The sequence below is a fragment of the Oryzias latipes genome, chromosome 21 (genome assembly GCF_002234675.1).
Source record: "Oryzias latipes chromosome 21, ASM223467v1".
NCBI classification, from domain to species: domain Eukaryota; kingdom Metazoa; phylum Chordata; class Actinopteri; order Beloniformes; family Adrianichthyidae; genus Oryzias; species Oryzias latipes.
The window spans coordinates 19,653,677-19,679,409 of NC_019879.2; the positions used below are offsets into that span (position 1 = coordinate 19,653,677).

The 25,733-nt window shown below is 39.5% G+C and overlaps 1 protein-coding gene across 1 annotated transcript; it reads left to right on the forward strand.

Moving 5' to 3' along the window:
- The first annotated feature begins 55 nt into the window (after window positions 1–55).
- LOC101169573 (sacsin-like) lies at window positions 56–25,586 on the forward strand. Its single transcript, XM_023951211.1, has 8 exons — window positions 56–190; window positions 874–909; window positions 1,583–1,670; window positions 8,306–8,417; window positions 9,793–9,939; window positions 10,578–11,997; window positions 13,556–13,644; window positions 13,728–25,586. The coding sequence occupies exons 2-8, from the start codon at window positions 884–886 to the stop codon at window positions 24,632–24,634; spliced, it is 12,789 nt and encodes a 4,262-aa protein (XP_023806979.1). The 5' UTR covers window positions 56–190; window positions 874–883; the 3' UTR covers window positions 24,635–25,586.
- Window positions 25,587–25,733: the final 147 nt, after the last annotated feature.

The window sequence follows — 25,733 nt, forward strand, 5'->3', positions numbered from 1 at the left end:
GACCAGAAAACAAACGTCAGTGATGATGCTTGCAACTTGCTTCCTAGTTCCGTTTCTCAGGAAATCCCTCCCTGGTTATGGTCTGTATAAAAGGCAGAGTGATGTGAGAACATTTGTTTCAGCGAAGACAAACTACATCAACATGACTCAGTTAAAGCAGAATAAGATGAGCCACCTTTTCTAGGCAAAGGTAAACTAATTTTCTCATACCATCATCTATGTACTTTCAGTGTTGACTTTTTAAAAACATTTTTAATTTAAATTATGCAATCTTTTTATTTTAAATGACAATAATGAGAGTTATTTAATTATATCCTCATTTCAAAGCATCTAGTATATACAGGTGTTGTGAATGACGTGTTGCATCTGAAATGTTTGACTAAAATTGATTTAAAATTCTTGTGGATTAGAGGTTCCTGTAGGCAAAGGTCCAAATGTGTTTTGAGTTTTGAAGCTATTTCGAGCTAATTTACTCCATGTGTGAATCAGATAAGCTACTTAGTGAAACAGTTAACAGATTATTGAATCAAAGCTGACAAATGCATGAAACAAATCAACAAAAAAATGTAGTTTTGTCATCGTGATTATGTTTGGTGATTAGGGAAGCAGACTAGCTCCATTCATGCATGCTCCTGTAAAGTTAAAACAAAACACTAAAGCTTCAGATGCATTTTTGCAGTTTAGATGATTGATATTTAGAAAATTTTTGCATCATTACTAGCTGTAACCCAGTAATTGTACTTTGTGCCATATTTTCTTTTACCTCTGCCCTTGTTTTATTTGAGGACGTATTGTATAAACTAAGTTTCCACCTATAAAAGAAAAGTAAACAGATTTAAATCAAGCTGCAACTATATTTTGCTTTCATTGCAGCTGGGACACAATGAGTCAGAGGAGGAGCAAAGCCCGGTGAGTTGCGGCATTGTCTGCTCTCAGTAAAGCAACATTCATCCACGCAACAACTCATTTGTAAACCTTTAAATCCATGGATTATGGAAACACCCTTTCAAAGATCATATTTATTTTCCAACACAAAATCAGATGATACACCACCTTTAAATATTTTTTAAACGACAGAAATATAAATTGGAATGACTCTTGTTCTAGATTATATTTTCTAAATGTTTGTTGAAAGCTTATTAGCAGAATAACCCTCAAGGTTATAAAATCTTAAGGATCTTTAGCTAGTTTTGTGTATTGTTTATCCACACCTGAGAAAAAAACATTATTTTAGTCTAGAACTGGCATGTGACCATAAAATATCGATTTAGTAACCAGAAGCTGTGCAGACATGAATCAAAAGGGTGCTATTCAATACAAAGGAACCCAATTGGAATTTAAAAAGTGCTTTTAGTATTGTTTCAGTTGTAAGTATTTGTTCTATTGTTTCTATGCTCTTAACATTGAATGTCAAGCTACAGGAAATGCTATAAAATGTATTTCCAGGTCACAAATCTCAACATTAAAATGTACAAATGTAGCATAATATTGGCACGTGGTTTTAATTGTCATTTCTTAGATAGAATTAAACGTTTTTTTCTGGTCATCAATCACAGAAGTTTTTTATATTTTGTTTGTTCAGGACTTCCTTTGGGCCCACAGCGCCCCCTTTCCTCGACTACCTGAAAAACATTCTGCGCAGGTATCCAGATGGTGGGCAGATTTTAAAGGTTAGTATTTTAAAAAAGAATCATGTATTGTTTGATGATTACTTGTTTAAAAAATATACTGCAACTAATAAAGGAGACAAGTCATCAGTTTTATGTTGCTATCTTGTTGTCTTAAATTTGAAGGATGTTTTAATGAGGAATTCTGCAGAGTTTCTTAATGGGGTTTAAATCACTTAAGAAAAGTGGTTCTTAATGGTTTTTGTTTCTGAAACGCTACTTTGGAGGACTGGTGATCTACCACTGGCTTGCTTTCCCTCTTTTCCCATAACAGCTGTGATAGACTCCAGCAGAGCCCAGACACTGTGGACTAAAAGAAGAGAATAAAGGGAGTGCATTGACTTAAGCAAAACAGTCAGAGGCATAGTTTTACAATAAATGTACTACATAATGAGGGAAAACTAAACAAAGTTCGATTCTGACGGATGGATGTCTGCTGTGTTCCTTGCACAACATCTGATGGTAAATGCTGCTGAATCAGGGCTTATTGACATAAAACTGTCATTGCTCTTGAGATGGAAATAAAACATGATCAAATCAAACTGCAGGCCTTGGTTGTTAAAACAACGCCCCCTACAGGCTGACTTCAGATCTCCAAAATGTTTAAGTTTGTGTTCACATTTGTCAAGCAGCTGTTGACATGATGACATACAAAAATCTGTGATTTTTTTTTTGTTTTACATGATATGTGTTTCTTCAATAAACCTGTTCAGAAATTAAAAGTATTATTTTGATTAGTGAGATAATCTTAAAGATTAAGGTCATTTTGGATTCCAGACAGGTATTCATTACAGCATGTGAATGTTGAGTTGGTCATTCAGTGCTAAAGTGTTTTTACGAGATTTCCAATCTGTTTGAACATGCTGACAAGTCGGTGTTTGCTTAATGATAACTTCATAGCAGCAATGCTGCTCTGTATAATATAAGTCAGTGTTTTTCAACCTTTTTTGAGCCACGGCACACTTTAACCTTGCCAAAAATCCCGCGGCACACCAGCCCCCCCCCCCCCCCCCAAAAAAAGCAGAAACTCATAGTCTGTTTTGATCTACAGCCCCCCCCCCCCCCCCCCCCGCAATCTGACGTGCATTTTTGTGATAATTGTGGCAGAAAAAGCAGGAAGTTGCAGATGTTTTTTCTAAAAGATGTAATAAAAGTTAAGTTACATACAAACTGTATGTTCGTTGTGGTTTCAATCCGTGTAACAAGGACGACTCATTGTACGCTAAGGCGCTGTCCCTTTAAGCCAATGCATCATGGGAGATGTAGTGTGAATACGGCGAGAAAACGGCAGAAACACTTGCGTCTCTGAGTTTCATGGTTTTGTTCACTTGTTCCACGGTCTGATACCGGATTCTGTGTAAAGCTACACCGCTAAAGACGAGCTTTAGCTGGTGTTTTTGTTGGAAATGAGTGAGTTATGAGCTAAATTGGAACAAGGAAGTTTAGACTTTAAACACTTCTGATTGGTCAGACTGATGACATGTGATTAAGCCTTCAAGAATGATTGGTGGAGTCGTGGAGACAGTAAAAGCTGCAGGACTTTTCAGAAAACAGTTATACCTGCAGGTAAATCGCGGTGCCGTCATTCTTATCAAAATGTCTTTAATAGAATCAGTTAAACACAAAGAAATAAGTATTTTATGATCTTTCATATTCCTAACTACTCAGTGTTTTATCAGGACCTGTTTGGATGAACAAAGAGCTCATTTCCTGGAGATGGTTAATGTTTTTAGATCAGTTAATGAGGGCAATTTTCCACGGCACACTTGACCATCTCCCACGGCACACTAGTGTGCCGCGGCACACTGGTTGAAAAACACTGATATAAGTGACTCATGTTTGTTTGACCTCATTACAAAATATACAGTTCTGCTAGTCTAAAGGCAGTATAAGCCATTTAAGATTAGTTTAAGATTAGTTTCTTGCTTTGCTTTGCTTTTTTCTTGCTTTGTCCTGAGTAGGGTAACAGGAGTTTATGGCTCATCCGTCTTTGGGAAAAGACTGGAGACATTTTGGACACGTGCAGAGATCCACAGCCTCTCACACTCACTCCTGTATGGCCAACTTAGAATCTTTACTTAATCAAAAGCACACAAACACACACACACACACAGCATGTGCAAAACAACTTTTTTGTATTTTTGTAAACCCCCCAAATACACACATACAGACAGATGCCATTAAATAGGAATAGGAAATTAAAAAAAATTATGGAGCAGAACATAGACACCAGATTGTAAATGCTTTTAGTTTTAGTTATAAAGTCTGACTTTTTAACATGGGAGTCAATGTGAAGTTGTTCCTTTTTTACAACCAGATCTTATTAGAAGGATTTTTTTCCATACAGAGAAGGAGGGTCTAAGGGCAGGGATGTCCAGTTTAGCTTAGTCTGTTTAGTTTAGCAATTTCCTGTTGTATTTTATGACTTTTTTCATGTTCTTGTACAAGTATCAGTATGAAGCCCATTGAGACAACTATGATGTAATATTAGGCTATATATATAAAATTGAGTAGAATTAAAATGGGAACCTGCAACATTGTGCCCTTCTGGGTTTGTGTTAAGTTTGGGAGTTGAAGGTGAGGGCTTGATTAATTTGTGCATTGACATTAAGATTACCAGGAACGTGAAAACTCTATACACAGATGAGCTAAGGCCATTTTTAAAATGGGATAGCGACTGCTGAATGCATTCTTGTTGTGTTCATTTTGTTATGCTTATTCCCTAGGTGAAAAGCCAAAGATTTGATGGTTGAGTGTTACTTAAGAAATCCACTGGTTTGTTAGTATAAGACAATTGTTACCCTACATGAACGCAAGCATTTGCTACGGTAATCCTGTTTTTAACGAGATACAAAAATAAACAGTACTCAGTGCCTTTATTTGCTTTAAGAAAATATTGGGTTGCATCTTATGATCATATTTACTGGGTAAAAAGCTTTACAAAAGCTTTGTTGAAGGTATGCTTATTTGATTTTTGACAGGGGTTTGCAAGTTGTACTTTTTGGAGTTCCTCAGGGCTCTTTTTAGGACCTTTTGTGTTCTCCCTGTACCTCCCTCCTCTGGGTGCTCTTCTGAGAAAACAAAGTTTCCTTTTACGGTTACAGTAAGATGATGGTCCCAGTAAGATATCAATTATGGATTTAAAAATGTTGCCCTGTCACACCACTTTTGTCTTGCATACAAGACATCAAAAACTGGATGACACCAAACTTTTTTAAGATTTATTCTCAAAAAAAACAACCCATAAAACAACAGAAGGAATGGTGTGAAATCTGGGTTTTAAAATTAATTTATTTTAAACTTGGCTGTCAAATTAGCTCTGTGGTAAAGTCTAGCTTTTTTATTGGAAGAATTTGGTGAAATGAAGCTTGAAAAAGCACTTTGAGACTGTAAGTGATGCTTCTTTATTTAGGAGTCAGCCACTCATCCCTTTTGCCTGATATCTCTAGCTAGTACAATGTTACCGCTAGTGTTCTGGTCGGACCACAAAAGAGGGACCACATTTTGCAAGTCTGGCTTCCCTTTGCTAGTCTTTTATTTGCTTTTTAACCAGTTTGAACGTCTCACTTACACCCTGGCCCAGTACACGCCTGATCAGCTTCTTCTGGAGGTACTGAGGTCCAAGTGGAGATTCAGAGGGGAGCAAGCTTTTTCAACCTGTGCACCAAAGCTGTAGAACATGTTATCACTGAGCGTTCAGCAGGCGTCTTCACTGTTTATTTATCCATCCATTTTCCATTTCCATTTTCTTGGGGGTGTATTTTTGCAGTGCAGTGCTGTTGGAGACTATCCCAGAGGAAAGGGTGAGGTACATAAACCCTGGATAGGTTACCAGTCTGTTCCATGACTCCTCACTGTTAATTTAAAAAAAACAAAAAACTTCTTAAAACTATAATCTTTAATAGTCAGGCCTCTGATAAAGCAGACTCTGCTCTGCCGGTGTGCTTTAGAGCTTCATGACATGTTAATATTTTACTATGTTATATACTTTTATTTTTTTACTGTGTTATATATTTTTAGCATGTTACCTTAAGTTTTTCAAACCAGAATACCTTTATTGTCCCTGTCCACAATCTAAAATTAGATTAAAGCTATCACCATATCAGTGTAAAAAATTATATGCACATAATAAAAACATGTAGGTTATGTTCGCACAACATGTTTAATAGAGTAATTAGTAAAAATGGATATTGCAGATAAAACTAAAAGAATTTAAGCCATTATTGTTAATTTAATTCAAAAGTAAACAAGATTAGTTCAGCCTCTTTATAAGGTACACCTTGCTAGTACTGCCTTGGACACCCCTTTGCCTTCAGAACTGCCTTGATCCTTGGTGGCATAGATTCAACAAGGTACTGGAAACAATCCTCAGAGAGGTTGGTCCATATTGACATGACAGCATCACATAGTTGCTGCAGATTTGTCGGCTTTACATTCATAATTCCAATCTCCCGTTCCACCACATCCCAAAGGTGCTCTATTGTGTTGAGATCTGGTGACTGTGGAGGCCACTCGAGTCCAGTAAACTCATTTTTATTTTCAAGAAACCAGTTTGAGATGATTCCAGCTTTATGACATGGCGCCTTATCCTGCTGGAAGTAGCCATCAGAAAAAAGATAAACTGTGGTCATAAAGGGATGGACATGGTCAGCAACAATACTCAAATAGGCGGTAGCATTGGAACCATGCTCAATTAGTACTAAGGGGCCCAAAGTGTGCCAATAAAGCATCCCTCACACCATTACACCACCACCAATACCAGCCTGAACCGTTGAAACAAGGATCCACGCTTTCTTGTCGTTGATGCCAAATTCAGACCCGACCATCCAAAGGTCACAGTGGAAAAGGAGACTCATTAGACCAGGCAATGTTTTTCCAGTCTTCTATTGCAGTGTTTTTCAACCAGTGTGCCGCGGCACACTAGTGTGCCGTGGGAGATGGTCAGGTGTGCCGTGGGAAATTGCCATCATTAACTGATCTAAAAACATTTCCCATCTCCAGGGTTTCAGCTCTGTGTTCATCCAAACAGGCCCTGATAAAACACTGAGTAGTTAGGAATACGAAATATCGTAAAATACTTTTTTCTTTGTGTTTATTTGATTCTATTAAAGACACTTTGATAAGAATGACGGTACCGCGATTTAGCCGAAGCTAAACCCTAACCCTAACTGTTTTAGGAAAATTCCCGCCCCTTTAACTGTCTCCACCAATCATTCTTGGAGTCTTAATCACATGTCATCAGTCTGACCAATCAGAAGTAGTTAAAGTCTTCACTTCCTTCTTCCGATTCTGCTCATAAAGTCGCTCAGTTCCAACAAAAATACCAGCTAAAGCTCGTCTTTAGTGGTGTAACTTTCCACAGAATCCGGTATCAGACCGTGGAACAAGTGAACAAAACCATGAAGCTCAGAGACGCTAGTCTTTCTGCCTTTGGCGGCTATTTGCACTACATCTACCATGATGCATTGGGTTAAAGTGACAACGTCTCAGCGCACAATGAGTCTCTCCTCTTAGACGTCTTGAAACAACAACGAACTCACATCAAACAATTTTTACGTCTTCTGACTTAACTTTTATTACATCTTTTAGAAAAAACAGCTGCAACTTCCAGCTTTTTCTGCCACAATTATCACAAACATGCATTTGAGATTGCGGAGGGGCTGTAGATCAATACAGACTATGAGTTTCTCCTTTTTTCTTGGATGCTGGTGTGCCGCGGTTTTTTTTTCTCAAGGGTAAAGTGTGCCGTGGCTTAAAAAAGGTTGAAAAACACTGTTCTATTGTTCAGTTTTAGTTAACCTATGCAAATTGTAGCCTTAGTTTCCTTTTCTTAGTTAACAGGATTGGTAACCGCTGTGGTCTTCTGCTGCCGTAGCCCATCTGCTTTAAGGTTTGATAATTTGTGGGTTCAGGAATGCTCTTCTGCAGACCTTTTTTGTAACTAGCAGTTATTTGAGTTATGATTCCCTTACTTTGGCTGGAACCAATCTGGTCATTCTCCTCTGACCTCTGGCATCAACAAGGCATTTCCACACAGAACTGTCACTCACTGGCATTTCCTCTTTTTTGGACCATTCTTTGTAAACCCTAAAGGTGGTTGTGGGTGAAAATCCCAGCAGATCAGCGGTTTCTGAAATACTCAGACCAGCTCGTCTGGCACCAACAACCACGTCACGTTCAAAGTCACTTCAATCACTTTTCTTCCACATTCTGATGCTCAGTCTGAACTGTAGCAGATCGTCTTCACCATGTCTACATGCCTAAATGCATAGAGTTGCTCCTTTGTGATTCGCTGATTAGAAATTTGCATTAACAAGCAGATGGACAGGTGTACCTGATAAAATGGCCATTGAATTAATATGTGTGTATATATATTCATTTTTACAAAAAACACATAAGTTCCATGATATAGTACAACCATTTTAAATTATGGTAATGATTTTGTATATCCCTTCAAACAGATGAATGTTTTTATTTACCAGTACTGTAGTTAGTCAATAGAAAAAATTTGGGATCTGGCTTCTAGCTTAAGACTGGTGTGAGTTTTATCTGACCTTTATGTTTTTAAGGAAAAAAATGAGAATGCTAGATTCTTGTGCTAGCCCATGTTAATTGCTTTGCATCTTCTTTCTCAACAGGAACTGATTCAAAATGCAGATGACGGTCAAGCAACAGAAGTGGTTTTCATTCACGATGAAAGAAGATATGGGACTGAGAGTCTTTGGACGAATAAACTTGGAAAATACCAAGGTAACAAAATACAAATCTTAAATGAAGCCAAAAATAGTTCAAATTTTTGAAACACCAAGGGAAGAAAATTTAAGCAAACAAAATTGATATTTAGCAATCTGTTTGAGCAATGACTTAATCAAGACAAACAGATAGTAGGTCTACTAAAACGAAATATGATTTCAAGTTCACTAGTGATTGATATTTCACCTGGAAATAAAATATTTTTTTCTTTGTAACAAGGAAAATGTGCACAGACAAAAGAATCAATCCAAATAGTGGGGGGCAAATAAGGAAAACCTTTAATTTTTATGTAAATTCTTTTGGAGTTTCTTCACCTTGCTGCTTGCTCATCTTTCATCTACATTATTTAGTTTAAACCTAGGTTACACATCGCAAAAAGCAACTCTTTCAGCAGGTGGCCGCGCGACGGCATTTGTAATCGGGAGGTGGCAGTCACATTTTTACCCGCCTCGCAGAGATGTTTAAAAAAAAAGTTAAAATTTAATGATGACCGGTGGATTTCTTGACATCGGTCAGTGGCCGCATGGCCACATTTGTCGTGCAGTGGCAGTCTAGCCGCAGGCTGGTGGCAGGAAGGCAGCGGCTTTATAATTGACTGATAGGAGGATCTCCAACGACAGTCTGCCGATTTCACACTGTCCCCCTCCACCCACCCCTGCCGCCATACTGCCGACCCACTGCCGCAGTCCGATTGTTAGAAATCGTACGGTAGCAGCACAGTTACCCGACGAGGGATGTTGACCAGACGGCAAAGACCAGACGTCCACTTGGCGATCTTGGCCAGTGTGGGTCCTGGATATGAATCCTTTTATTGTTGGACCACTTGGACCTTTGGTTTGGGTGCTGGGGTTTTGCACATGGGTTTCTTTACCTAAAATTTGATTGTATGTTTACCTTACAATTACTGGTACGAAGCCCATCGAGAAGACTGTTGTTGTGAATTTGCGATATATAAATAAAATTGAATTGAATAAAAAATATGTGGGCTGCTTTTCATATACCCCCGGGCTACCGGGCAGCTGGCCGCCCGTGGCACTTGATATGGAGGGCCGTGTGGAGACGTTTACACATCGTCCAATCAGAACTGCCACTGGCTGCGGCTGCTCTATTTCATATTAACGCTGATGGCTGCTGTCTACATTCATGACCAGGTCTATGATTTATTAAAAGAAAAATCGGGCGGCGGCAGCTGATCTTGAAGATTCTGCTGACGCATCCCCATTGCATGGTGGCAGTTGTATTTGTGACCCTGCATTACATGTAGTTTTATCTCCTTGACTTTATATCTTTTCATTTCTTTAACTTGTATTCTTCGTTCACATGAGGCACTCATTGCAGTCACATATACACTTTGTTTTCCTCTCATGCAAAGGTCCTGCTCTCTATGCCTACAACAATACAGCCTTCACAGACGAGGACTGGGAGAGAATTCAAATGGCAGGAAGGAGTGGCAAGGTCAATGACCCAAACAAAATCGGGAGGTTTGGAATTGGCTTCAACTCCGTTTACCACATCACAGGTAAAACCTTGTGTAGTTTATCTATAAAGAGTTGTTCATTCAGGATGGTCCTATAGAAGAAAAAATATATAAAAAAGGATCATTTGAAATTAGTTTTTTTTTTAAGGTGAAGATGTTTTGCTTCTTATCCAAGAGGCTTTCTCAATTCAGAGAAGGAAATTATGCCATCTTGCAGCAAGGCGTCTTTTCTTAATTTTTAGGAAGATGAAAGCGAAACTTAAAAAATTACTGCAAAGCTTTCTACATTTGCAGTCAGGTCTGAGGAAAGAAAATTTGTGCATTTTTGTAGACTTCTTAATAACTATTTTAAAGGACATTTGCCTTTAAAATACCCCATATGAAGGCAAATTTTGGCAGAGATTTGTTCGTATTTGAAGATGTGTGTTTAATAAGAATTTAAAAATGGTTGATGTTTGAGAAGAAAAACATAGATGGTGGTAAAGAGAAAACAATTATTTATATTAAAAAGAACAAGAGGCACTCATAGAATTGAAAAAGACTGAAAAAGATGGAAGAAAGTCAACAGAATAGATAAAAATGTATTTTTGGCAGAGAGGAAGGGTAAAATGGATGAATAAACTCACAGGTTATGTCTTTCATAACCATTGGATTACCAATAGTTTTCCTTTTTTTCTCAGACGTGCCAATTATATTCAGCTCAGGACATCTTGGGGTGATGGACCCGCAAGAAAACATTTTTGGTGAAAGAAATGGAGGCTTTCTGTGGTCCTTGGAGGATGAAGAGCACAAAGAGGCTTTGATGACGATGCATGATCAGTTTCAGCCCTTTCGAGACATCGTTTCAGTTTTAAAAGGAGAAAAATGGACAAAAATTATGGAGGACGAGCATTTTGCTGGGACACTTTTCAGATTCCCTCTCCGCGATGAAATATCCGAGATCTCAGATAACCTGTACAACTCAGGAAAAGTGGTTGAGCTTTTTGACAGCTTTATTGCAGATGCAGAACTGAGCCTCCTGTTCTTAAGAAGCGTGCGCTCAGTGTCCTTACTACACATCAGCTGCGATGGGACTGTTAAGACCAGACTTGAAGTAAAAGCCTCCTCCTCAGAAGTCCCACTACAATCAGAGGAAGACTCAGATCTTGAGGGTTTTACAAGATTCAAACAGATTATCCTCAAATCAGAAGATTACAAAGAAACACAGTGGCTTGTGACAACATGCACTATGAAAAAGGGAATCATGGAAGATCTTGATGTCCTTGCAGAAAAGTTAAGCTTTGTTCCCAGAGTTGACTTAGCTTTTCCCAGCAGCGAGCAGAGAGAACACGGTGAGGGAAGACTGAGCTGCTTCCTCCCTCTCCCGAACAACGAGTCCAACAAGACCGGCCTCCCAGTTCATGTGAATGCTTGCTTTGGCCTTACAGACAACAGAAGACATCTCAAGTGGCAGGAAGAAGATCAGAAACATGATAAACATGCTTTGTGGAATGAATTACTGGTAAACAAAGTACTTCCTAAAGCATTTGTGGTGATGATTCAAGATGCCATCAAACTTTGTCAAGAATCTCGCCTGCCTGTTTCTTCCGTGTACCGTCTGTGGCCTGACATCTCCCACATGCAACACAAGGACAAATGGCTTGAAGTCGCTAGGGATGTTTTTGATCAGTTATTCAGACAGGATGCAACTGTCCTCTCTCTCGCTAAAGATGAACGTTTGTTCATCCCTTTGTCTGATGCCATAATACCCAGCAATGGTCCTGAAAGTCCAGACATAGTAAATGCTGTTAAAAGGACCTTGGTTTTCTATGGAGAAAATCTTGTCACTGTACCAGATCATGTAATGAAGGCCATCGTGACCACTTCCCACACAACCCCAAAGCAAGTAACTCCAGGCTTCCTCAGGAGGGTTTTACTCAGGAATGGGATCCAGTACATTGATAAGGAGGACAAACTCTGTCTTTTGGAGTTTGTATTGAGTGATGAAAATTACAAGGAGCTTCAGGGTCTCCAGCTTCTTCCTCTCAGCGATGGCTCCTTCACATCTTTCACAAACAGAGAGGAGGACACTGCGTTGATCGACACCAAGGAATTTCCAAGGTACACTATTCATTTGTCCATCGTTTTTACTACAATCAAACCTTTATTTGACTGATTTAAATTTGCACTATTGTTGAGAAAAGCAACATCCATGTTGATCTGTATCAAAACCATATAAATGGATTTTCTGTATAAATCATAGTCTTTGTTTAGCTGCAGAAGGTTGTTTTTCATCCACTCCTTGTCTGTTGCATGCAGTGATAGTGAGTCTACTGGTCCATATTCCAATACTTTATATGAATCTGAGTTTTGTATACGTAGTTGTTGGAAGGTAACTGGTGATAACTGGTCTATAGAAAGCATGTTTTGAGTGTTTATAAGAGGTCCCAGTATGAACCTCTGCGGGACCTTACAGGTCAAGGCTGTTTGTCTGAGACACATTTAAAGAAAATCAGATCCAACAATACTGTGCTCTTCACACCCTTATTTAGAAAAGTCTCAGTGCTAGGCTAAAAGCTGAATTAAAATCATGAACAACTGAAACCCAGTAAGTTTCTGGTAAACAACTTTTTCAAAGACTAAAAAAATTTTAAAACGGGCCAATGGAAGCTCTTCTTTAGGACACAATTGACAACATTTTTCATGGTCCTTAAAAATGTTCCAGACTATGAGACGTTAACCACATAAGTGAGTTGTGGTTGTAAAAGGCTTGGCTTTAGAAATCTACTTAGAATACCATATCAGGCCAGCATGTGGATGAACACAGACTACAAATGAACTCTTGGACTGAGTAAAGCGAATCAGCTTAAAGTGTCTGGATGACAGTGGAGTTGCTAATCGCACTGAGGAATTTGTTGCTCGTCTGAACTCCTGAATCTCACCAGTAAAAATCTAACAAACGTGTTGCACTTAGAAGTGTTATGAGTTAATGGCAACAGAACTGTTGTGTTTGATTGCCAAATCAGTGTAGCAAAAAGGACGCAGGAGCTGTTAGCTGGAACTCTTTATATCTTTGCTCTGTTTCATTTAAAGTTTGATTGAGCACGTTTCAAATTTCAGCCCTCCAGTATTCCTGAAGAAATCACCATTTCTGAATGGCACAAGTCAAATTGGTGTCATCCTAATGTGGTTCACATAGTGCGTTCCAGTCTGTGGCTTTAAATCTACCATGTTCAATCCTTCAGGACTCTGAACCGACTTCAAGTTTTAAATGTATTTTTTGGAAACAATCGGAAATTGAGAAGTACTACTTTGAAATGATTTCATTTGAAAAAATACTGGCAGAGATCATGACCCAATATAATTAAGCAGAACAGCTATAAACTAATTTAGGCAAAGCACTGACAATGCTTTTGGCTGTTAAGTTTGTGACATGATTACAGTCCTATGGTGCAATGCAACATCAAAATGTGTTTACCTACAGAAATGATCTGAAAGGTCATCTGCACTTTGTAAAACTTTAATAACTCTGTGTATGAGTTAGGCTACACAAATAACAATGTCTTGGATAACAAGAAAAGGATAGCAAAAAATGTTAAATTAAGTTTTCTGTTCTGTTAAGCTGCCTTTGTTTTTTGTATTGATTTGAAACAGTAAATGCATCTTTATTTTTTTTCAGAACCTTGCTGCCGTGCTGTAAACACCTTTTCATCTCAAACGACCTGAGTTCCACCTGCAAAACGTACTTGAAAAAGCTTGCATCAAAAAGTGAGGTTTTTTTTAATAAAATACAAATGTTGGATGATATGTATTGTTAAGTTTAAATGATAAGCTTAAACTTTTAAATGCAGATTTCTTCAACGTCATCATCCTTGATGCTTACTGTGTAGCGGAATACACAAGAAGGTATTTACCACATGACTGGAGGCAGACAGAAAAGGCTCTTGTTTCGTGGAACATCGGGAGCAGTGAACATCCACCTTCAGACTGGATTCATCAGTTCTGGAAGTTTCTTAACAGTCATTTCAAAGATTTGAATGATTTCACTGAAATACCTTTGATACCCATCAGCCCTCTGTCCAACGGTCATCCTGTTTTGCTAGCTAAACTACAACAGAAGACAACTCTCATTTTTCAGAAAACCAGGAAGAGTAGTTTACCAGACCAAATAGCTCAACTAGTGACCAAAGCTGGTGGCACTGTGGTGAGAGGAAATGACTGGCTCAGGCATGCAGATCTTGATTTATATGTGCTTAGTCCATCTCCAAGGAGTGTCTTAACGATCTTATCAAATGTAAATCTTAAACATCTTTTGAAATGCCTTAAATCCGAACCTTTTGCAACCCTGGAAAAGCTGAAAGGCTACCTCTCTGGCCTAGATTTTCTCTCAAACACAGACAGAGATTTACTCTTGTCACTGCCCTTGTTCCAGTCCTTGAAAGGCCTCTGCATGAATGCCAAATCAAAACAAGCAGTACTACTAACAACCAGCCCAAGATTGGCAACAGATCTGCCACTGCCGGATTCATACATCCAGTGTACTTCCAAGACTGATGACAGATTCCTACAGCTGCTCAAAGTAAAGATCTTGGGACCTGCTGAAGCTGCAGTTGTCCTTGTCGAGTTAATTGAAAGAAAGTCTTGCAGTGCTGCAGAAACAGAAAAAATAATGACTTGGATTTTACAACATGGCAGCATCCTTTTCAGTCAAAGTGAGGTATTGAAATACAGATGCAGAGACTTGAGATTTATACAGAGAAACGGAGAACAGACTAGGGTTTCAAGCTTTTTTGATCCAAGAGTAAAAACCTTTGGAGACATCTTTGAGGCCAACTTCTTTCCCCCAGCTGTGTACACCAGAACAGAAGAGATGTTAGAAAGTCTGACAGAGCTTGGTTTAAAAAGCAAAGAAACAGACGTGAAACCGGAGCATTTATTGCAAGCTGCCAAAATGGTTGAAAAACTACATGCAAACTCTTCAAGTGAGGCTTTCAGAAGATCTCAAGTTCTCCTTGGTATAATGGACTCCAATGATCTTCTGTCAGTGTTTTCTGCCGAAGAACTTCATCACCTCAAGATGATAAGGTGGCTACAATGTGATCAACCCGGTCACGAAAAAAGACAGCTCATGGATGAATCAGAGAAAACTCAGCTGTACTCCCCATATGAAGTCAGACACACTATGTACGAGCACATTGTAGGTCTCGTAATGCCTCTGACAGACAAACTCAGTGAGAGAGTCAGCAGCAAACTTGGTCTCAAACAAATGCCTCCACCTGAGAAAGTGACAGAAAACTTGTTGGTCCTAAAATCCAAAGCAAAGGAAATGACAAACCCAGACACAAATGCAGATTTCAAACAAAAACTTCATTGTATTTACAGACACATGCAGGAAAACGTATCTGCTTTTGCAGCAGTGATGGACAAAAAGGAGTGCTGGCTTTGGGCCCATAACCAGTTTGCTTCACCTCAGAAACTGGTTCTTAACTACCCGGGTGGTTTAGATCTGAGTTCTTACATTGTCAAAGTACCAAATGAATTCCTGCCATACAAGAAGCTGCTCCAGGAGTTTGGTCTGAGAACATCACTTTCAGATAAGGAGGTCATTGCCATTCTGTATTCTATCCAGAAAAGCATTGAAGAAAGGCAACAGCCTTTTGCAAGCCCTGCTGAGGTAAAAGTGTCAACAGAGATTCTTTGCTGGATATGGAGACAGAAGAAGGAGGTTCCTGAAGATATACCAGTGCTGGTTGTCATAGAGGATGAACAGTTTACCCTTAAACCACGGTCAGAGGCCCTAATCTGTGATTTGGGCAAAGACAAATTGAAAGAATGTAAGTTTAGCATTGAGGAAATGTACATTGTGCATGAGGAAATCCCAATAGCTGCGGCTGAATGGTTGAAAATTAAGTTTCTCAGCAACCACATACTTGCTCCAGAGTCACTAGGAATTGAACAATATGGTCAAAGGGAACCAATAACCACACGCATCAAGAACATCCTTAAAGAGTATGATGAACCAAATGACATCTTCAAAGAACTCATTCAGAATGCAGAGGATGCTGGAGCTGATACCTGCAAATTTATGATTGACTTCAGAGAACACAGAGATCCCCCAGAGAGTCTTATTGATCCCGGCATGTCCCTTTGTCAGGGACCATGCCTTTGGGCCTTCAACAACAAACAGTTCACAACTGAGGACTGGGAAAATATTGTCAAGGTAGGATCAGCATCAAAAGAAACCAAAGTGGAAAAGATTGGAAAATTTGGACTTGGCTTTAATACAGTTTATCATGTGACAGATGTGCCCTCAATCCTTAGTGGCAGCAGGCTTCTCATACTTGATCCAAATGTCACACACCTCAAGAAACACATTCAACACCAAACAAATCCTGGAATCAGACTGGATCTCTCTCAAAAGAGAATCTTGGATTGCTTTCCTGGACAGTTTGCACAGTATGAGCACATTTTTGACTGTAATTTCAGCAGACAAAGTCTTCCTAAACCGTACACAGGAACGTTGATTAAATTGCCCTTCCGAAGTGAAGAAGAGGTTCTAAGATCAGAAATAAGTAAAAAGGTGTTCTACAAACATGATATCCTTGCTTTGAGGGATTATTTCAGGGAAAATTCAAAATCGTACCTGCTTTTCCTGAAGAATATAAACACATTGTCTCTACAAAGTATTTCGTGCACTTTATCAACTCCACCAAAAGATGATGAAATGGAAACGATCCTGACCATCTCCAAAACTGTGGAGGAGTTAATTACTATTGAGGAAACAAGCTATTCAAAACAGGACCAAGCTGTGAATTCACTCCAGAAAATCGATGCAAAGTGCAAAGACATTATTGACAGCTGCACACTCAGCATTATCAAAATCACTAGCCATGAGCAGTTTGGTGAACCTGAGGAGGATTTCTGGCTCTTGTACAACTGCTTTGGAACAGGTGCATCCTTGGAAAAGGTCCTTCAAAAAAACATTACAGCTGTCTTCTCTCTTCCCATTGGAGGAGTTGCTGTGCCTTTGCAAACAAATCCAGACACTGGGAAACTGGCCCCTCTAAATACAGACTTTGTTGGACAGGCGTTTTGCTTCCTTCCCCTTCCAATTCACACAGGTCTTCCAGTAAACGTAAACGGGGCATTCGCTGTCACGAGCAACCGCAAAAGTTTGTGGCAAAGTGGAGAGAAAAGGTCATGGAATGAGGTTCTTCTTCGTGATCCCGTAACAACAGCATACATCACTGCACTTTTGGCACTGAAGAAAATGTCTGAAGAGAAGCAACTGGAAAGTTACTACTATCATTCCTTTTGGCCCAACAGGGAGAAAGTGAGTGACAGTTTCAAGCCTTTAGTAGATGAGTTTTACTCATCCATTGCTCAGCAAGCCACTGTTGCTCAGCAAGCCACTGATCTGGAGCTCTTCAGTGATGGAGAACGCTGGTGCTCAATGAACAATGCCATGTTTTTACATGAGAGCATTGAAGAGGATATGGACATTGGTGCACTCGCAGCTCAGATATGCAAAGAACATGTAAATAAACCCAAATGTGTTGTTTCTCTTCCAGTGTGGTTAAGAAACAGCTTCAAACAGTGTGGATTACACAATATTTTACAGAACAACATAATGACTTGGACAAGATTTTATCAAGAGGTGGTCTTTGAAAACCTTGATGTCATAGACCCTAAAAGTAGAGATGCCCTTGTGCTACATGCTCTTGACCTCAATAACAAAGACATTAACACACTGCTGGTTCACCATCCATGCATTCCTACATCAAATGGCCAGCTTCAGTGTGTGAAAAAACTTGTAAGTCCAATGGGAAAAGTGGCCTGTCTTTATGAACCAAAAGAGGGACGCTTGCTTGGAGGTACCAAAAATGACTTTCTCTCACCCAAGAGAATTCAGCGTTTGTTGGAACTTGGAATGACAAATGACAATCTTCCATTAGAAGAGATTGCACTGAAAGCAGAAACAATAACTGACACCTGGAAGGTCAACAGAAAGAAGGCATATGAACATTTAAAGTGCCTTCTTGAAATAATGAAGAAACACATGGATGACCAAGACTCTTGTTCCTGGGAAACACTGAGGATAAACGCATTTATTCCTGCCTTTTCACCTGGTGACATAAAGATGGAAGGAAAAGCTAACCTTTACAAGCCCACAGAGGTTTTCACAGATGAATGCTCAATGCTTGTTAACATGATACATCCTGTGTTGGATAGCGATCGTCTGAAGATACACAATGCTGATCCAGTTCTAGAAATGTTGGGACTGCAGAGGAATCCAGATTCAAAGACAGTACTTGACCAGCTTCAGAAAGCAAGTAATCGAAAAGGATCAACTGACACACCAATGCTTCACAAGATAGCATACATGTGCTACAAATTTCTTGACCAGCGGATCAGTGAATGTGACGATATTGCCTTATTTTCACAGCAAGCAAACTCATTTCCATTCATTTTCATAGGTGATACATTTGTGAATGTCGACCAGGTAGCAGGAAGTGATAAGTTTGAAGCAAAACCATACCTACATGTACTTCCAGCTACCTTTAAAAGTTGCAGGAATCTTTGGGAGAGTGTGGGTGTTGCCAAAACGTTTACTACAAGTCACTTTCAGACTGTGCTTCACAACATACATGCAAAGTATAAGAGCAAGCCCCTGTCAAAGGGTGATCTGGCAATTTGCCTGGCAATTTTAAAACAAGCCCTACACGAGACAGATGAGATAAATAAAGATGACTGTCTGATACCAAATGCAAAAGGAGTTTTACAACCAGCAAGTGAGTTATTTTTCAATGACAGTCAATGGATTCCAGTCTCTCCAAGTGTCACCCTCTGTCATGAAGACATCCCACGTTCTATGGCTCTTCACTTTGGAATCCAAACAATCCGACATCACACCCTTGAACGCTTCACAGATGACAACTTCTCTGCTTTTTCCTTTGACTTTGAACAGCGTGAAGAACTAGCTGTTAGAATTAAAAACATCATCTCAGCCTATTCGTCCAAGAAGGACATTCTCAAAGAGTTGATCCAAAATGCTGATGATGCAGAAGCAACAGAAATTCATTTTGTTTGGGACAAAAGACAACATGGCAAGGAAAAAACATTTGGAGAGAGATGGAACCATCTGCAGGGTCCAGCCCTGTGTGTGTTCAACAACAAGGTGTTTTCAGATGAGGATTTAAAAGGGATTCAACAGCTGGGAGAAGGAGGAAAGCGGGAAACCCTCGGAAAAACAGGTAAATTTGGGGTTGGATTCAATTCTGTGTATCATCTAACAGACTGCCCTTCCATCCTTACTGGAGACAAATTTCTTTGCATTTCGGATCCAAACATGAAATACATTGAAACCCAACCAAACAACCACAAACTTGGCATTGGCTATAAACTAGCGGACACATTCCAGGAAATGTATGATGATGTCTACAGATCCTTTCTTCCAGAACAATTCTTGCTTGAAGAGGGCACCATGTTCAGACTACCTCTAAGGACAGAATACAGTGCAAAAAATTCCAGAATATCCTGTCAAGAAGTAACAGAGCGTGACATGAGAGAGCTGTGCTCTGCCCTGTCAGATGATCCTGAAGGACTAATTCTATTCCTGAAAAACATTTGCAAAATAACAGTACATGAAATTAATAATCAATCAGGAAAACTTCAAACTATCTTTGCAGTGGAAAAGAGTTTGGCACAAGAAAACAGAAAAGAAAAAGATGTGTTTGTAAAATCTCTTCAAGATGCTTTTGAATCTCAGAGGCCTGTAACTCCTCGCACAGTTTTCTATAAAACCACAGTTTCTACTTCAAACAAAAGACAGAGCACATGGCTCATTGCAGAACAATTTGGGTCATCCAAAAGCAGGAAAACTGTGTTTGACAAACCTCCTCAGTGTGCCATAGCTGCGCTGGTGAGCACAAAGGGAGCAGATGTATCTTCGCTTAGCAGTTTTAAAGGCAGAGCGTTTTGTTCCCTTCCCCTGCCTGGGGTCACTGGACTACCAGTTCATGTCAATGGAAACTTTGAGGTGGATTCTGGCAGAAAAAACCTCTGGAAAGAAGATGGCCAAAGTCAGAAATTAGATTGGAATGAGTTCCTGACTCAAGATGTCATTGCTCCACTTTATGCAGAAATGCTTCACTACATCAAGCAGAGAATTGGAGAGAAGACCGTTTCTCTTGTAAGTCTTGAAACCTCTTTCAGTGCCTCTTATTTGAAGTTTTGGCCTGTCATCTCCACAGATGTTAGCACAGAGTGGCATGAAATGACACATGAAGTGTACAGGTCAATAAAAGAGAAAGGCTTGGACCTCATTCCAGTTTTAAGAAGCTCCACACGAAAAGTTGCAAGTCGGCATTTAAATGAATATACCTTTGACTGGTGTAATCTCAGAGAAACAGAGATAACTAAAGTACCTTACCTGACACATTCTAGTGATGACAAGAACAATGACATTTTGGAAGCTCTCGAGATGAAACTGGTTCCTTCCAGCATCCTCATGGACAAGATCTGGAAAAGTTTCAAATCAGCTGGCATTGAAGTAAAAAATGTCTCCCCAGCTGCTGTGCGGACTTTCTTACAAGCCAAGCCTCTAAATGATCCAACCAAGACAGACGAGGATTTACCCTTGCCATTAACTGACACTCTGATCAGAGATAAAAGAAGATGTTCACAGCTTTTGAGCTTCTGTTTAAAAGATACTGATTCAGAAAAGATGAAACACAATCCCAATTTACTTGATGGCATCCCGCTGCTTCTCACAAGAGATGAAGTTCTGAGAGTGTTTGACCCTGCATCTCCAAAACTGATATCTGCTTATGAAAACCTTTTCTCAGACTACAAGGAAAACTTTGCAGATTATGAAACTAACAAGAGTCACATAAAGATTCTCAAAGCTTCCAACCTTGTCAATAGCCTGACTCTTCCATGTGCGGCAAAGTATTTAAAGCCATTAATTCAACAGCATCTTCAGAAGTGTGACGTTGATCTAGACAGCGGTCTTCATGTTCCAAATGAAGCAATGGTGCACTGGTTGGAATCACTTTGGAGGTTTCTTTATAGTGAAGTTAAACCTCAAACATCTAAAAAAGATGGAAAAGCTCAGACTTTGGAGGATGTCTTAAAGTTCTTCAGTGATTGTTGCATTCTGCCTGTTGTGTCCACAAGGTTAAAAAACAAGCGTCTCCTGCAACGGATAACCAACATAAGAAGTGTAATTAAGTTTACATCAGAGACCAAAATAACAAGCATCCTTTTCAAACTTGGTTTTTTAAAGCTAGATTATATGTTCTTTTATGAAGTAAACCAGGAATTACTTCGTTTTCTACGGGATGAACTAACGGATGTAAATGACAACAGTTCAGTGCTGGATCAGGTCTGCAACATTAAACACTCAGAATTCTCTCACCTCTCAAGAGATGATATGATAGCATTGCAGAAGTTCTTGCAAACTGGCCTGTCCATGTCCAAAAACAGCAAAGAGGACCAGCCGAAACTCAGATCTTTGCCTTTGTTTGAAACAGTGCAGGGTGAACGAGTGAGGATCGATGGACCAAAAGCTGTTTTTGTGCTCAACAGCACACATTTAAGGAAATTTACCGATTTGATTGCACTGCCAAAAGACGACAACATTTTTCTCAGTAACAACTCAGAAAACTATGATTTGTCACAAATGCTGAAAATTCCAGTCCTGGATGATTTGGAATATTTAATGAAGTTCATTTTGCCTCATGCCCACAACCTCACAGAGAACGAGATTCTTCAGTCGCTGAAGCTGTTGCTCTTAAACCCTTCACAATTTTCAAACTACAAGGATAAAATCATCTCCACAATGAAGACAGTCAAGCTGATCCGCAGTTCTCAAGGTCAGATGGAAACCGCATCGTATTTCTTCGACGACAAAATCGAGCTCTACAAGAAAATGGTTTCTAAAGACAGATTTGTGCCTGAAAGGTTTTGGACAGAATTGGGCGAAGGACTTTTTCCAACACCAAGGACCTTAATCCAAGATTTTGGAATGAAGCATAAAATATCAGAAGAGGATATCATCAATTTTGCACACCAGTTAGAATCTGAGGCAAAACAGAGCCAAAATCTTAAAGAACTGGGAAAAAAATCATCGCTGTTGTTGAAAGAAGCACTTAACAAAGTGAATGCTGACAAAAAGTCAGGGGAAAATCTGTTGCGCAGCATTGCCCACATTCCCTTCCTTGTTCCTATGAAGATTCGGAAAGAACTATGCAAGTATCACCAAGCATTTGCAGCCCAGAGAAATGTTGTCGAAATTAGAGCCTCTTTGATTAAAGTGGATCCAAAACATCAAGACCTGATTTGGACCTCAATGCCGATTATAGATCTACCAGTTAAGATCACAGGGCAGCTCCTGCAAAGGATGAAGAATGTTGGAGCTCATGAAAAGCCACCAACACATTTGGTGACGGCCAACATGAGGAACATTTGTCAGTCTCCTTGTTCAAACGAGCAGCAGATCATAACACGCGCTGAAGTGTTTCGAAGTGCTTACGCCTTTCTGCAAGCTGTAGACTTTCCTGCAGAGACACTGACTGATCTACCAGTGGTGTTGGTTGAAGAAGACACTCAGCTTGCCAAGGCCTCTGATGTGTGTCTCTCCCTCAAAGATGACCTTGAGTTCAGACCTTATTTACACAAAATTCCTCCTCACGATGCTTTGTTTGGTGAGTTTTTTAGAAAGATTGGTGTGAAAGACGCACCCACAGCAGGGCACTTCTGCAATGTCCTGGCAGCAGTCCATGCTGATTCCAGAGATAAGCAACAGCTAAACGCTAACCAGCTGAAAACTGTCAAACGAGCTGTTGAGCAGCTGTTTAACTTGTTGAAAGCTCAAGGAAACGCAATCCTGGCTGATGTGGAAATCTTGTATCTTCCCGCAGTGGATGGAAAGTTATACTCCACATCCTCCCTCTTCTACAATGACACAACCTTTGAGACCAAAAGGTTGGAGGAAGCTCTTGAAAATAAGTTCCTGCTGCTTGAGAAACTCAGAAAGTGTCACTTGGATTGTGACATCCATGAGCAGCATCGGCTGGTGCAGCTGCTACCTTCTAGTTTACAGCCTAAAATGTTGACCCAGTTAACTCGGGAGGAAGTGATCGAATCACTTTTAAAACCTTGTAAGTTCTTGACTGGTTGTGAGTTTAGTGGATGGTTCAATCAGCATCTTTCTTCTAAAGAATTTAGACATGGACTTGTATGTCTTCTTAAGGATCAGTCTCAGGGCAAAGTATCCCAGACAGAGGCTTCAGAAAGGTGTGACAGAGCCTTCGGAAGCATTCAGATTATCTGTTGTGAGAGCCTGGCAACAATGCTGTGTATGGATAATGAGCAACTGGACAAAACTACCAGAGAAACTGATGTCTTTGTGAGAAGAAAGCAACATGGCTGCATAGTTTACTTGAAACACAATGAAGACATGGCTCCCAAAGTGCTAAATGCTATTAACATGGCATTAACAAAAGAGATGAATCTTCTTCTTGGCCACAGACTTACATCAGAGCATCTCCAAGTGCTTGGACAGCTCCTTCTGTGTGATGATCTCCAAGATGTTCAGAAATGTTTGGCCGACAATAATATTCATGACAGTGCGGACACGGAGAGTGTTCTTTTCAATCCACCGGATCCAGGTACAGAAATTCCTGAGGAATGGCACGATGCGTTAGACATGAGCTTCCTCAACAACTTTGAAGAGGGCGAATATGTTGGCTACAGGTTAAATGACAAGTACATTTATGCAGTTATAGCAGAAGAGACTCCTGGAGACGCAGGGCGATGCTCTCAGAGATACAAAGTAGACGTTGGACAGAATGAGTTTGTTGAAGTCAGCCATCTGGACCTGTATCAGTTTAAACGGGAAAAGACCACACATTTGCTTTCTATGGAACTGGAACCACTGGCAGGGGCCCCGCCACGTTCCTCCAATAAATCATCAAGGCCATTACCAGCTTCATTATCGGAAGCCAAAAGTGAAATTGACAAATGCCTGACTGCGCTCTGGAGTCTTTCTTCTGAGGAGAGACAAAAAGGAATCAAGCGGCTTTACCTCAGATGGCATCCTGACAAAAACCCTGACTGCCTTGAACTCGCAACAGAAGCCTTCCAATATTTGCTGAATCGTATTGACGAACTCACCAAAGGCAAGGGGGGGCCTGCGAAGCAATCCAGTTCCTGGGGAAACTGGGATTTCAGCAATTTCCATGAGCAATGGAATCGGGAGGCAAGATATCACAGAAGCAGTCGAGAAAGATCCTTCAGGGGCTGCAACTCCAACAACTTCTGGACCCACTATACAAATATTCCACGGCAAAACAAAGAGGAGGCCCAGCGCTGGTTCAAGCAGGCTCGCTGCGATCTCGATGCTGCTCAGAAAGACTCAGACGGAGAAAGCACGGAGTGGTGTCTTTTCAAAATCCACCAAGCGGTGGAAAAGGCTCTCACAGCTGCAGAGTTTAAACGTACTGGTCAACGTACCGCCAACAGTACCATTTCGGCCACAGCTGAAAAAGTTTCCCGCTACCACAGCCTGCTGAGGGATCTGCCTGAGATTGTAGACGATCTAAAGAAGCTGGGAGTGGACAACAGAAAGACTCAGTACCCCAGCTGTCACGCTTTTCCTCACATTCCAAACGGACAGTTTCAATCAGAGGATGGATTATGTGCGCTGAACAAAGCCTCTGAACTTTTCAGTAAAATACAAACATACATTCAGTGAACTCAGGAAGACTCAGGATCTTTACTTGATGCATGGCGTTCTGTCAGTTTGCACGTAAAACATCCTAGAAAGGTGGATTTTCATTTATGATTGATTTTTATCGAGAATATGAAACAACTGTATGTAACCGTTATAGAAGTTGATTTTTTTTTTTTAAAGGAGCTATTATTAACATTCCAATACTGAACAATTCTCTTTCATTTGTATTTTTTGTTGGGGATGAACACATTTAATATTGTAATATTCGTTTCTTTTTCCCCCTATATATTTGTGGACCGTGTACTACTATAGTTATATAAATACATACTAAAATATATCCTAGTAGTAAAATCCTTTTGTGTGATATTGAAAATATACAAAGTACCAATTCCAATAAAACTTTTTAACAGTGTTCAATCATACTTGATTCATAGTAGTTTTCTTTTATTTGAATATCAGGTTTTTTTAAACTGAAGGTTATTTTTTCAGATAATGCGTATACTTCTTATGTTGATTTTAGAAAGTTTAATGCTCTGATATTTTTTTTTGTTACCTTTTGCAATGATACTTTTAAATGATACTTTTTTTCTAATGAGTTCTTTACAAAAAAAAAGGTTTTATTTGTTGAATTTGTAATATTTGGAGGTTTTCTTAGTGATGTTAGTTTTTATGTTCTTTCTATCTCAATGACAAAATGTTCTAGAATACAATAGAAGTACAGTTTAACATTATTGTATTTTTCATGCTTTACTTGCAAAGAATGAACCATAAAACTTTTTCCATATCAGTTTCTGTTAGAGAACTTTAGTAAGTTCCTCTTCATCAGTTTGTTCACTGTTTATTTATGTTTTTGAGAGAAGATTTAAATTCAGTCTGTGTAGGACGTGAGGCAACATGGGAACCATTTATTTACATCTAACGGTCACTTTTCTGATTTATGCATTACTGTAACAAAATAAATTGATAAAACACAGTTAAGTGTCATTTTCATTATTGTGTAATATTCTTAAACTGTTAAACACATGCAAGTAAGTTTGGTTTTTATTCATTTTCTTCCACAGTTTGTTTACAATGACCTAAAGTTAGACTGTTTCATCAGGTTAAGGAAAGGGTGTTTGCT

Bases quoted from the DNA above. Each gene is read 5' to 3' on its own strand.
- LOC101169573 (XM_023951211.1), top strand. From the start codon at position 884: ATGAGTCAGAGGAGGAGCAAAGCCCG. The intron at 910-1,582 runs GTGAGTTGCGGC...TTGTTTGTTCAG, and splicing joins CAGAGGAGGAGCAAAGCCCG to GACTTCCTTTGGGCCCACAG. The intron at 1,671-8,305 runs GTTAGTATTTTA...CTTTCTCAACAG, and splicing joins ATGGTGGGCAGATTTTAAAG to GAACTGATTCAAAATGCAGA.